The sequence below is a fragment of the Gobio gobio genome (assembly GCF_949357685.1).
Source record: "Gobio gobio genome assembly, chromosome: 19".
Taxonomy (NCBI): Eukaryota; Metazoa; Chordata; class Actinopteri; order Cypriniformes; family Gobionidae; genus Gobio; species Gobio gobio.
Window position 1 is genome coordinate 45042310 of NC_137112.1, and position 14471 is coordinate 45056780.

The 14471-nt window shown below is 37.3% G+C and overlaps 1 protein-coding gene across 1 annotated transcript in view; it reads left to right on the top strand.

The window, feature by feature from the left end:
* The window catches only part of epha8 (eph receptor A8), a 139770-nt gene that overhangs the window by 66578 nt on the left and 58721 nt on the right, over nt 1-14471 (top strand). The window contains exon 3 of the mRNA XM_079844891.1: nt 10713-11376. Coding sequence (XP_079701017.1) covers nt 10713-11376 — 664 coding nt within the window. The remainder of the gene's footprint in view (nt 1-10712; nt 11377-14471) is intronic.

Here is a 14471-nt window from a genome sequence, read left to right on the forward strand (position 1 = left end):
TCATGACCTTAAAAAAGCATGTTCTATATAGTGAATGTGTGTGTAATCCGGACGTACTACATTTGTCATGTTTGACCTACCAGCATCAGTTACGTCGCTTCACCTCCATTCACAAATCCTCTCCCGTGGCCTCGTGGGATAGTAAAGTGTCCATCGTATGCACACTCGCCGGAAGGAGTAGTTCATCCAGGGACTTTTTGCCTGCTCTTTTGTGAGTACTGTGAATTATTTTTGTCTTGTACTGTTTTTTGCCTACTACACTGCAAAAAATGCTTTTCTTACTTAGTATATTTGTCTTGTTTCCAGTCTAAATATCAACAAATTCTTAAATCAAGATGCTTTTATTAGATAAGTAAGATTAAATAATATATTTTTTCTCGTTTTCTGGGAAATAAAAGCAAAATGAAGTGCGTTTTTGCTTAAAACAAGCTAAATTGTCTGCCAATGGGGTAAAAAAAAGAAAGATTCTTGTTTCTGTCCCAAACAAGATTTGAAACAGACTGGAAACATGACAAAAATACTAAATAAGAAATGCCTTTTTTGCTGTGTATATAGTGGGGGAGTATGCGATTTCGGATGCAGCCAATGGTTTTTTGGTTAAATGTCTGAAATAAGGAGTGTGGTGAACACTAGCTCAAGTTCTTCAATATAAAATACATCAGTAATATCAAAAAAATTCATGTTTTGAAAAAAGCGGTTGCTAACAAGTGGCTAAATGGGACTACAGAGATTGTCGGGAAATTAAACATCATCAAACTACTAGGGGAGAGCGCTTTCTGACTTTCTCAGTTTGTGTAAATCCACTTGGGGTTCAGATTATTTATTTTTTCCCACATTAATTTCCCTCATGTCTAGTACAATTATGTGGTTTTGTTTCATTAATGCAGTCTATACTTTGTTCTTGATTTACCCCGAAAGAATTGAAGTGAAATGTGACAACATGCCCCATAGGTGGAGTACATTGTAACATGACCAAATTACAGCTACATGTTATCTGATATAATCAAAACAATATACAAGACAAACTAAAATATTTTGTCAATAAAATATAAAATATAAAATATAAAAATTTGTTAACTTTTTAAAATAAAAAAATGCCATTTTAATTTTTACAAATATACACATTTTTGAGTTTGACGACAAACACATCGCTAAATACAGCTATACAGCATATTTAAAAACATAATAATAATGAATAATTTCTGAACATTGACTCTCAGTCATTATTCACCTTTTTCTCATGGTTTCTCAAAATAATTAATAAAAGTATAGAATATAATAGCGTAGTTCTAATAGGGGCTCATTGTAATGCATTGTAACACACCCCACCTGCTCAACTGGGATTTAAACCGCGGCTCATGTCTTCTGCTGTTAGATCAGCATTAAAGAACAATCTCAACTGTTAAATAACAGATAAAATAAACACAAAAAACAGAGATGAAAAATAAACGTGAGTAAGAAATTTACTTTTGCTATGGTTAAATAAATGTTCAGTGATATCTTCCAATGATTTTTTAATTTTGGCGCAATATTTTCTCTAAATAATGTTGATATGGCAACTAGTAAATACACTAAGTTTCGTCATCCTGGCATGGGTGGAAAGTTTTAAACCATGTGTGTTACAACTAACCCCGCGTTAGGTTGTGCCCCGCGCTCCCCTACTCACTAAATCGCAAACTGTCTGAGTAGATACTACATTTGAATTTGAGTTTACTTTATGACCATTAAAAAAGTATGTTCCTGTAGAATCTGAAGTCCAGATCCGTACACATTCTGATGACTAATATTGCCCAGAACTCATTGCGCGTTGGACAAGGATTCAATTTAACACGAATGAAATGGGTTTAAAAACTACAAATATTGCAGATGTGCGAGACCGACAGTTAAGTAGAGAGGTTTAGATGATGGGATTTGCGATTAATAATCAGTATCTAACCTGACGAAAAGATATTTATTCAACGTTATCCACATTATATTTAATCTGCAACAGCACTGTGAACTTTAATAAAGTTTGTTCATTAATCTTTAGATGCATCATTATGCGAACACTTTGGGCCCTATCATACTCCTGGTGCAATTCGGTGCCAGGTGTGACGCAAGTGTTTTTTGCTAGTTTCAGCCCGACGCACTTATCATCACGTCCAGCGCCACGTTGTTTAAATAGCAAATGCATTTGTGCCCATCTGTTCACCCCTGGGCGTGCTGGTCTGAAAACCAGGTGTGTTCAGGCGCATTGTTGGCGTGTTGCTATTTTAAGGAACTGAAAATGACCAACAAAAACCTGCTCTAAAGTCAATAGTGCAGTATTTTTTGTGTTATTTAAAGTCGGCGTGAAACGGAAGTTGAGATCGTCTTTTTCTCCTTATTGTGACGTATATCCGAGTGAAACGGCTTGTGAAATCGTGGGGGGCGCCATAAGCGCGTTCACACACGCTGCATTCCTAAGTGTGAGCCATCACAACAAGCTGTTCGTCCGACTATATTGAGTCATTTTTACATAAAAAAAGCTTTTATTTCTCATATATTTCTCTCTTTTTGCCTCAAGTCCTTCCTGAAGAAGGTATTGTGTACACCGAGAAAAATGCACCTAACCACCATATTGCTAAGATCAGTGACAGGTTTCTGAGAGGCGGTGCAGAAACGAGACAGGGGGCGATAACCCCGTCCTCGCGCCATAGCACATGACCAGAGAGAGGAGAAGTCGTTTCGATGGGGGAGGGAAAGTTAAAATATTTGATTAAAGATTATAAGTGTCAATGAATTTTTAAAAATTAATGAAGTGTACAGATAAATCAGTTATAGTAAACACTACAATATTAAATATAAAAATACGAATTTTAAAATTTGATTTCATGCCGACTTTAGAGGGCGCGTTAGTAATATGCAGTGATGGGAATAACGGCGTTACAGATAAACAGCGTCACTAACGGAATTATTTTTTTCAGTAACGAGTAATCAAACGAATCACTGTTTCTCCCGTTACAACGCTGTTAACGTTACTGAGGGAAAAAATGCGGCGTTAGTCGCGTTACTATAATTGAGCTCACTGAAGCGCTTTTCATCCGAACAGGCTCTCTGTCAGTCAGACCTGCAACGTGTGTGTGTGTGTGTGTGTGTGTGTGTGTGTGTGTGTGTGTGTGTGTGTGTGTGTGTGTGTGTGTGTGTGCGTGTGCGCGCGCACCAGCCATGCGTGTTGGGGGTGGGTGCGGTGGTACACATAACTGATGATGATTGGTGGGTGGGAGACAAGGTTGAAGTTGATAGGTTGAGTTCACACCTATTTTTTTTCACGGTCTATGGTTCACACACACACACACACACACACCTATGACGCACACGCATATGCACATTCAGCGATGGTCCAACGACTTCAAAGGTAGCTTTCGCAAACTGGAAGTATAAGCGCTACTTTTCCCTCGTTGAGGTGAAAGGTAAGAATATTTATGTAATGTTCAACTTATGCCCAGGAAGAAAGAGTCTCTCCATGCTGGTGGCAAGTGATTCTGAAGCGCCTCACATCATCATATGCCACAAAATCAGTGGCCAAAAACCCAGGTGATAACGTGAGCTCCACTACCAAAGGAAAGTATAGTACTGATAATATTTACACAATATTTACACTATAGTAGGCCTACTGATAATATTTACAATAACGCATTGAATTTGATAGGTGTCTCACATTGTCCCACAGCAACATTACAATAGTTTACATTAATGTACAATGTTTTCTAATAATAATTTATTCTATTTAGTGTCCAATTCATTCATTTAACATATCTAATATTGGGGGCATCCAAGTTATTTGACATATTTGAACATTTGGGGGAAAAAAAAAGTAACGCAGTAATTACTTTCCCTGGTAATTAGTTACTTTTATAATGATGTAACTCAGTTACTAACTCAGTTACTATTTGTAAGAAGTAACTAGTAACTATAACTAATTACTTTTTTAAAGTAACGTGCCCAACACTGGTAATATGTGCCTATAGGCGGGTGCACAACACGCGTACACTCTGCTCATTACACACACAGGGATGCGCAGCAGCACACAAATTCAAATTCCGCCATGTAAATAATGAATCCGCCATGGCGCGAGCGCAACTGGCTTTTAAAGGGAATGGGAGATGAGACTCTTGATTGGTTTATTACACATTACACCTAAAACACACCCATGATTCACTAAGAGAATAGGTACAACCCTTTTAGACCATGCGCCGGGAGCGCCGACCATTTTTCGCATCGCTAGCAAAAAGTGGATTCGGACACGAACCCTAAGTGCACTTGCACTTTAGACCGTGAGCTCAGATTGTTAAAATAGGGCCCAGAGAGTTCTCCGCATGAAAGACACAGGACTGGCAGATCAACATGCTACTACATTTCTCTCAGAAACGGTAGAAATGTTACTAAATTCAATATGGAGCATTTGAACAGGATGCACGTAACTAAGCGACAGAGCAGTCCAACAGAGCACTCAAAAGTTAGTACTTTTTCTTCACAAAAACAGTACATACTTTTAGGGCATAGTATAAGTCGGTGAACTGGGACGCAGCATGTGAATTCAAACACACTACTCTTGGCTCACCGTGTTTCGTATACTACAGTATATATATACAGTAGGCAAGTATTCAATTTCAGATGCAGCACATGTGTTTGAAGCTAGTGATGGTGACGTTAAAGTCATGAGACTGGTGTTTTTTTTTACTTCTGCCGATTTATTTAGACTTCAAAATTCATAATGGCTGTGTTGCATTCAACCCATAATGTGCTGCTGCTTTGTGATGCCTTCATCACTTGTTGTATCTGTTTTCTTTAAAGCCTTGTTTTCACATCTGCCCGCTGTTTATCTCACCATATATCATGTAAGAGTGCGTAATAATATACATAGAGGAGAGAATAGATGTGAGATTAGCCTTGAAGAGTAGCGGGCTAATAACAGAACATCCCAAGGCGCTCCACAGGCCGCAAACCATCATTTTTCCATAACAACATAATGATAAGTGATGCTATTTTGCTGCTGCTACTACTACTACGAAGGCCACAAAGATGCAGATGTGAAATCCTGGCCACTAATTTGCCCAGGCACAAACTATTGTATAAACCCAATGTACAGTTTTATATAACAGTCAGTGACAGAACGCAGTTGTGTTCAAGAGAGTGATGCAATTAGATTAAAATGTTAGCATTTATTGATTTGACGCTTTTATCCAACATGACTTGCATCACAGTGTTATTTAAGTATGTGGTATTGTAGTATTTATTAATATTTCAGAGTGCCTTGTTACTAGTGTTGTTTTTGGCGGCCTATTTTCATTTTAGTTTTAGTCTAGTCTTTGTGTCAAGCTGTCATTTTAGTTTTAATTAGTTTTAGTCACGTTCATACTCTTTTTAGTCTAGTCAAGTTTTAGTCGACTAAAAGTCTGAGCATTTTAGTCTTATTTTAGTCAGAATTATCCATGACTATTTTCATCTAGTTTTAGTCAATGGAAAATTGTATTTTAGTCTCTTTTTAGTAATGCAATTCTATTTAACCCATTCAATATAGTATAAGCACCTAGTAGTATAAAAGCAAAATCTTCTTTTAGCCAAACCCATTTCAAACAAGGTTTTTTTATTATATTATTGTTATCGACTCAAGAATACATCCATTCCGGACACGGAAGACTTGAATTTACAACATATTTATTTTACCAACCAAACATGTTAGAAGTACACACACATACAGATGAGAAGTCTCTTAAGGTTCGTGGTACTTTTTCCTGTGATTTTGTGGCCACATTTCTCCCCATCTTTATCCACAACACCTGTTTTATTTTCCACTTCAATGTAATGAAAGTTTTTCCAAATGTTGTGATAAGAATAAATGCATATTTAATTTAATAATAGGAAAATAATATCCTAATTATTATTTAAATCAGTTTAAAATTTGACCCACAATATAGTTAAAATGGTTATCTGTTTTGTATTTTATCTCAAAATAAAGGATGTAATTTTATTCTACATGGAAATGAGCGGAAATAAGTGAATACAGCCACTTATTCGCTTATGAGGAAAACAATGCTGCGGTTATTTTAACATATATAATTGCTGCCGTTATAACGGCACATTTCAAATGTTTACGTGCTTTTCTTTTTTTTTGAGCGGTGATTAAAATATCTTGCTCTTTTAAATACTTGCCAGCATTTCAGTAATAAAAGTCTAGATCTTTAAAATGCATCCGAATTACAGTAAAGCGCAACCGTACGGTGCTCTGCAGGGGTCAAAAAGGATATAAACAGTGAATTCTGAAGTGATATATTATTGAAAACTCTGAGATGTGGATTCAGATGGCACCACACGACCTTGGTGTTTGTCAAACAGTAAGTTATGTTGTTCGGCCTGGGATTTTTACACGGGTGGTGGGAGAAAAACACTGATATACTGGATTAAGACGATAATAAAATCACTGACTAGCCCCTGTAAATGATGAAAACACCTTACGACCGCAGGAGAAACAATTACCGTCCGAATAGGGCTTACGAACCCCGACTGGCAGGCCATCGGTCCCTTTCTCTGTGTCAGACTTAACTTTGTTTGTTGTCGTTAACTCACCGCAGCTGCATCTTCTATAATGCCGCGAGTGGGGCTTGAAGAGAGTGACGTCGCCTGCGTCTGCGACCTGATGCAGCCCCTGAATGAGACGCACAGAAATACTGCAAAATAATAATAACGCGAATAAACGAGACAAAATAAAGTTAACGTTTCGTCTCGTCAACGAATATGAAGAGACATTTTAGCATAGTCTCGTTTTTATTCGTCAACAATATTGCATTATACATTTAATTATAGTCATCGTCACATGACCAGCATTTACGTTGCGTCTCGTCTCGTTTTCGTCACGTGATAAAGGTTCGTTGACGACGATATTTAGTCATACTTTTCGTTGACGAAAGCAACACTACTGTGCAAATAGCCCACCTTGTTGGCAGAGGCTATTTACACTGACTCCGCCCACTGACATCTGGTTGGGCCAGACAAATTTATGGAAGACGCTGCATTGTAACAACAGTACCAATAATGCAGGGGTAAGGTTTGTGGGAGAAAGTTTTAACGCAAATCGATTAAGTTCAAATCCGCCTTTTGCTGAACTCGCTCTACTCCCTTTTCCCATCACATATCAAATCGGAAAGGCATTCATTTTCAATAAAAATGAAGAAAACATTCGAAAAGTGTACATAAAGTGTCTAATGTGTGTTTATCGGTTAGGAATAGGTGTAGTAGGGCTTTTTGTCTCAATAAGGCATTTAATAATTTTAATAAATATAATCATTTACACTCTGCATACCATTTATTGTACAACAACACTGAATGTACAACTTATTTATGCTTATTGCAAAGAAAATACTGCCATTTTCATTATTAGTGTAAATAGAATCTAGTTGCTATTTACATACTGCCTTAATATTTTGAAAGGGCTTTTATTTTTATGTTCATTTTGAATTGTTTTGTAATTTTATGTGCTTTTTTTCAGTTAATGAAAACTATTTTACATATTAGTTTTTGCTTTAATTTTAGTGAACAATAACAACACTGCATTGCATTCAAGGTATACATTTTATCCGTTCATGGGAATCGAACCCATGACCATGATGTTGCTAGCGCAATGCTTAACACTATTGGGGGGAAATTTATGGTAAAAACCAGCAGGTCTGCTTTCCAGAACTTCATCATAAGAAAAAAAAATCTATTACAGTTCTTCACCATATAAAGTAGGGATCTTATCGTTTTAAATGCTTTAAACTGGAAATATTTTTATGCAATAAGCGTTTAGTTTACCTGAACTAATCTGAAAACAGACGATAGAAGACATCAATTTACACCAATACTATATTGTTGTGTACGTTGTAATACATTGGCATTCATTATTTACAGTTTTCCCGCTCCAGATCCCTCCTGAGCGTCATCATCTGTCCACTCTGTTTATCCGGCTGCCCTCCGCTTTTAATTACCAGCGAAAATCCAGCGCTCGCTCACGGCGTGTGCCGTCAATAAAGCTTGTGTGAGCTTGTGAGATGAAAGAGCTGATGTGTGGCGGCACGTAGCGCCCCTCCTCGTGGGGCTGTAAACCCAGTCATACTGGAGGTCTTTCATTGCGCAGCTAGCCTTCAACTCACCTGCTTTAGCATTACATGAGAATGATGAAAGAGAACAGCTAATTGCCCACAGACAGAGCCTTCAGAGAAGGTCTTTACAGAGGACAACATCCTTACACTCATCTTACGAAGGTTTCTACGCAAGAAAAGAGCGAAGAGGGTCTTTTGTTAAATGAAAATGTTGTGGGTGAACGATCCCTTTAAGACCTGTTGTTCTTGACCAGGTCACTCAATGCTGTTAAAGTTAAATGCTGCTGTTTTTGTTGGGGTTTTTTTTTGTGTTGTTTTCAACTGCTAGAACGCTACTGAAAACTGCAGTTAAATGATTAGTAACTTCTTTATTTGGCAGTAGTTTTTACCTGTTTGTTGTTCTCTGGTTGTGGACAGCTTCATTCTCATTGATCAGCATTTCCATTTTTTGCTTCAGGCTCATGATATGAATCTTTAAGTTCATTTGCAACTCATAATAAAATATTTATTCATGCCTGATTATTTGCATTGCATAAGAAACTGCTTAAACCGCACAAAAACCACCCATGAATAACGAGGAATACTGAACGTTATTAAGGAAATGCAGGCCACATTCATCATGATATTAATCTTATGCACTGCAATGCATATGTAAACGTTTTAAAGTAGCTCTCATGCACATTGCTGTGAAAAGTGATATGCTGTTGAAATAATAATGGACTGATTTATAAGAATCTTCACACTGTAAATATGTAAATCTACAAATAAGATCTCTATCTTATTAAAGATGTGTTTGCAACAGCACGTTTTGAGCGTGTAATCTCCTATCCTTAAAGGTCCACTTTTTGTTCAGTTTTCGCTGCCTTTTAATTTTAATTTTTATTATTACTGAAAGAACTATAGAAAGTTAATATTTTTTTGTTGTTGTTATAATTATTAGTAATTTGTTGAGTTGCATGACTCGTCTGGGGTCTCATTTATAACCCCAGTTGCGTACGCACAAAACAGGCCCTGAAAGAGCATAAGTTGTGATTTATAAAAACAAACTTGACGGGAAAAACTCTGAACCATGCGTACGAACTCTTTTACCAGAGTGAGACAAGTAATGAAGTAAGAACAATTTAAAACTCTGTTTTCATTTTGATATACACATTTACATAAATGTTCCAGTTTCATTAATGCTGATATTTACTGAAATGACATAAAGTCATAAATTATATGAATTTAGATAGACGTGTGGATGTGCGACTTTTGATCACTTTTCCTCTGACACTCTGTTTTAATGACTGCAAGGATTAAATATAGGCTAATTCCAATTATTCCTCTTTAAACTAAACTGCAGGTCTAATGTTATGACAAAATATCTTTTGGCGAGAACGATGATCAGTGATGCACACTTACTTCGATATCACAGACACTGCATGATTCGGTGGTCAAACGGTCAATTATAATATGAATAGGTCCAATGATAATCTTACTGTACAACCACAGCTGCACGGACACGATGCGTAAAGACATCTTCACAAAATTATGAAAAATACCACTGTATTTGAAGGATACAACTTGAAGAAAAAATTAAGGTTTGCACGTTTCCTTTTCAGATGTTTGATCAGAGTCAGATGATCCTATTTACGCTGCAATAAATCAGTAGGCCTATAAAATAGCTTAAACACACTCTAAAAATAGGTTTTTTGGCACCAAAAATGGTTTTTCGTCATAATCATAGAGAGCTATATAGCACCATATATCTTAACATATTCTGTTTATGGTAGCAGTGCTATAGCACCTTAGTTAGCGGTGCTATACTATATAGCACCTTAGTCAAAGAACCTCTGAAGAACCACTGAAGCACCAAAATTGGTGCTATATAGCACTTAAAAAGGTTCCCCTATGATTACAAGCCAAGAACCATTTTTGGTGCCATATATAACCTTTTTTTTAGAGTGTATATGTTCACATTATCAGCAAAACTGCATGAATTTGAGTTGAAGGGTTTAAAATTAACAAAATATTTAGAATTAAAATATTTTATACAATTTAGTTTTTATGGATATTTTGATATATTTATTCTAAAACATAAAAAGGATATTGGATGATTGTCAGCAATGTACTGTGTAAGGCACAAATGGCGTTTATAGTCCATATCTAATATTTTTCAATGTCTTGTACCTTTGACAGTGTTTAATAGTGTCACATGGATGGGAGTAGCATGCAAATGATATGCAGATGAGGTTATGCATAGTAAAACTAGGCGTTGTAAGCTCCATATATGGTGATTTCTGGAGGAGACAGGGTGGACATGCACAATCTTCTGCTGGCTGTGATTTATAAAGGGATTTTTGCGCAAGTTATGGCGTACACATGGTTTTATAAATCAGATAATTTTTTGTGCGTACGCAAAATCTAGCCTTTGTGCGTACGTACACTTTAAGGATGAAATCGACGGAAAGTTTTATAAATGAGGCCCCTGGTCATGTGATATTAACATGGCGACTCCATATTAAATACAATTTAACAGTATAAATGTTTTTTCTTCATGTAAACCAAAAAATAAAATAACAACAAATGTACCCATTTTCAATAATAACCCTGATTTCCTTCTGTCTTTGCCAGTGGGATGCAATCAATGAAATGGACGAGTATTTCAGCCCCATCCACACGTACCAGGTGTGCAACGTTATGAGCCCGAGCCAGAACAACTGGCTCCGGACCAACTGGATCCAGCGAGACGGCGCCCGGCGGATCTACATCGAGATGAAATTCACGCTGCGCGACTGCAACAGCATGCCAGGCGTTCTCGGTACCTGCAAGGAGACCTTTAACCTCTACTACTACGAGACCGACCGTGATGTTGGCACGACCATCTGGGAGAGCCAGTTTTCCAAGATCGACACCATCGCCGCCGACGAGAGTTTCACTAACGTGGACCTGGGGGTGCGGAGACTCAAACTGAACACTGAAATCCGCGGCGTCGGGCCGCTCAGCAAACGCGGCTTCTACTTGGCCTTTCAGGATATAGGAGCCTGCATCGCGGTCGTGTCCGTCCGAGTGTACTACAAACGCTGCTCGGGAATGGCTCGCAACCTGGCCGTCTTCACGGACGTGGTCACGGGGGCCGACTCGTCCTCGCTCGTGGAGGTCAGAGGTCAGTGTGTGGACCACGCCGAGGAGAGAGACACGCCCAAGATGTACTGCAGCGCTGAGGGCGAGTGGCTCGTTCCTATTGGGCGATGTGTGTGCAGCGCTGGATTTGAGGAGCACAGAGACAACTGCATTGGTGAGTGACAATACTCTTGAATTTGAGTTGCTGTTTCACCATCTTCAAGCACATTTGAATGTTTTCAGAACTGTGTTTTTACAATTTCCAAGCCCAAAGGGTCCAGTCTATTCCAGCATCCGAATGTGCCTACTTTCATACTATATGTGATAGGGGTGTAACGGTACACGTATTTGCACGCATTCATACAGTGCACATGTGTACCGAACTGTACGAATGCAATTTTTAACAGTAGGCTTGTTTTACGCGCGGAACACACTTCAATACGAGTTCCCACACGAACATATTAAGTATTCAGTCCATTTTATCACTAAATTCAAACGATAAATGCAGTTTTTACGCTCTTTAATGATGTGACAGATCAGTGTATAGGTGCGTTAGTTCAAGCGGCAGCGCGCGAGTGAACGTGATCATCTCTTCCTGAAGAATAAACATGAATCAACAGCTGAAGGTGTGTTGAGGATACATTGCAGCTCACTGAAACGTATCATATGTCCTGTAATCGCTCAATCAGTGTTTCAACGGCGGAAAGACCTCAATAGGCAAGGCAAGGCAGTGTCCACAGAATTTTATTCACTAGAGGAATCAACTCTTTCACTAAATATATGCACTATATTAGCCTATATATTCATTATATTCTACTTAACCTGTTAAAGATGTCTTGATTATTTAATGTATGTTTAAATAAACCTGTCATGAAAATGACAGACAAAATGATTATACGAATTGGAGAAAAAACTATTTTATAATTAGATTTAGCCTTATGTGAAGTTTACATGTTTGCGTACAACGTTATATGAGTGTTGATTATTATACCTAAAAATAAATAGCAACTGAATTTAGGCTAATAGTGTGGGCTCTGTTGTTAACCTTTAATATTAATGTGCAATCTTCAATAAACTTTTAGTTATAATTAGGGCTGTCAAAAGATTAATCGCGATTAATCTCATCCAAAATAAAAGTTTGTGTTTACATAATATATGTGTGTGTACTGTGTATAATTATTATTTATATATAAAAACACACACAAGCATGTATATATTTAAGAAAAATGTATTATATTTATATATAATATAAATTATTTAAATGTATATACAGTATATACATGCAAATATTTCTTAAAGGTCCCGTTTTTCGTGTTTTTTTTAAGCTTTGATTGTGTTTACAGTGTGCAATATAACATGTGTTCATGTTTCGAGTGTAAAAAAACACAGTATTTTTCACACAATTTACTTATCTGTATACTGCTGTTTTCACTGTCCTCAAAACGGCTTGAAAGATTTCCCTGTTCTATGAAGTCCCTCCTTCAGAAACACGTAACGAGTTCTGATTGTGCCAGCGGTTCCCGTGTTGTGATTCGACAGCAGCTTAGGGCACGCAGAGTGCACGTTACCGGAAAGGTCACGCCTCTTACCATAACGGGGATGCATGCGCTCAATGATCTCTAAGTACAGCGTCCCTGGGAAAGCCAAACAAAGGTGACTTGACTCCGGGATGAAAATAACAGCGTCTCGACGACATGGCAACAAACAAACTATACGAACGCAAACGAACGCAACACTTCCTATTCTCCACGTGGGAGCAACAAGACCACGCCCCCTTTTTCGCGTGTTCTTGTGGGCGGAGGTTAGTCGACATACTGCTCTACTGACGTAATTAAAGCAGGAAATACCAGGATGTAGTCCTAACCAGCCGTTCGCTGTAGGCTTTGAAAGGGAACTTCTGTTAAATAAAATATCTCGCTTGGCATTGAACTTTGAGCTTTATAATTTTACAGGTATTATAAATGCTCTAACAGCAACATTACACACTAACTAAAGTTTGAAAAATGGGATCACGAAGAACAGGACCTTTAAATATATACATGAATGTGTTTGTATTTATATATACATAATAATTATACAGAGTACACACACATATATTATGTAAACACAAACTTTTATTTTGGATGAGATTAATCGCGATTAATCTTTTGACAGCCCTAGTTATAATTGAATTAATTTAAGGACGGTAAATTTTTTTAAATCGAGATTGACATAATCTGAAAGCTGAATACATAAGCTTTCCATTGATGTATGGTTTGTTAGGATAGGATATATTTACAGTAGGAAATTTACAAAACATTACCTAATATCCTAATTATTTCTCACATAAAAGAAAACTCGATAATTTTGACTCATACAATGTATTTTTGGCTATTGCCACAAATATACCCGTGCAACTCATAACTGGTTTTGTGGTCAAGGGTCACATATAGTAGATGGAAATGTGTGCGTGTGTAACGTACTGCTCCGGGACTTAACTGATTGAGGATCCAAACGCAGCTTTATTAATGAAAGAGTAATCCAAAGTCTTAGTCCATAAAACAGGCAAAAGGTCATACACATGCAAGGAGTCCAAACAGCCAAACAAGACAAATAAACAGTCAGTAATAAAATAAGAAAAAGATAAACAAATTGCGAACGATTGCTCAAATAAATACAATAGAATAAAGTGACACATGAAATAAATATGGCTTTAAAGGAACACGCCAATATTTTTGAAACTTTGCTGTCGTACCCTGGGTGCAGCGGTGCAATGATTTAACACAGAGCCTGAAAATAGCCTAACTTCCGTCAACATAACCAACGTGACAACCTGCTTGCACAGAGAGATGTAGACATTTCTGAGAGACGACTCAGAAGATATTTACTTTGGTGCAGTGTTAATTTCGTTGACGAATAATTTTCGTCATCATTTTCATCAACAACGTTTTTTCACTGATGAAAACGAGACGATAACTAAATAAAAACTAGTGTTGGATGACAAAAACTATGACGAAAACTTACTGTCATTTTCGTCAACAAATAAAAACGAGATGAAAATGTTAGGGAGGGACTAACAGTAGGTTAGTGTTCAGGTAAGAGATACTAGAGAAATGAAAGTAATCAAATGTAAAGTAGCAATTGTAAAAATTAAATGCAGATTAATGCTTACAATTAAAGTTAGAAAAGTTGTTTTTTGTTTATTGATTAACATGACAGACAGCAGCAGGTTTATTAGGCTGCTGTCGCTTTAAGAGCTTATGCATGGATCTAGTATACTGTTACACAACA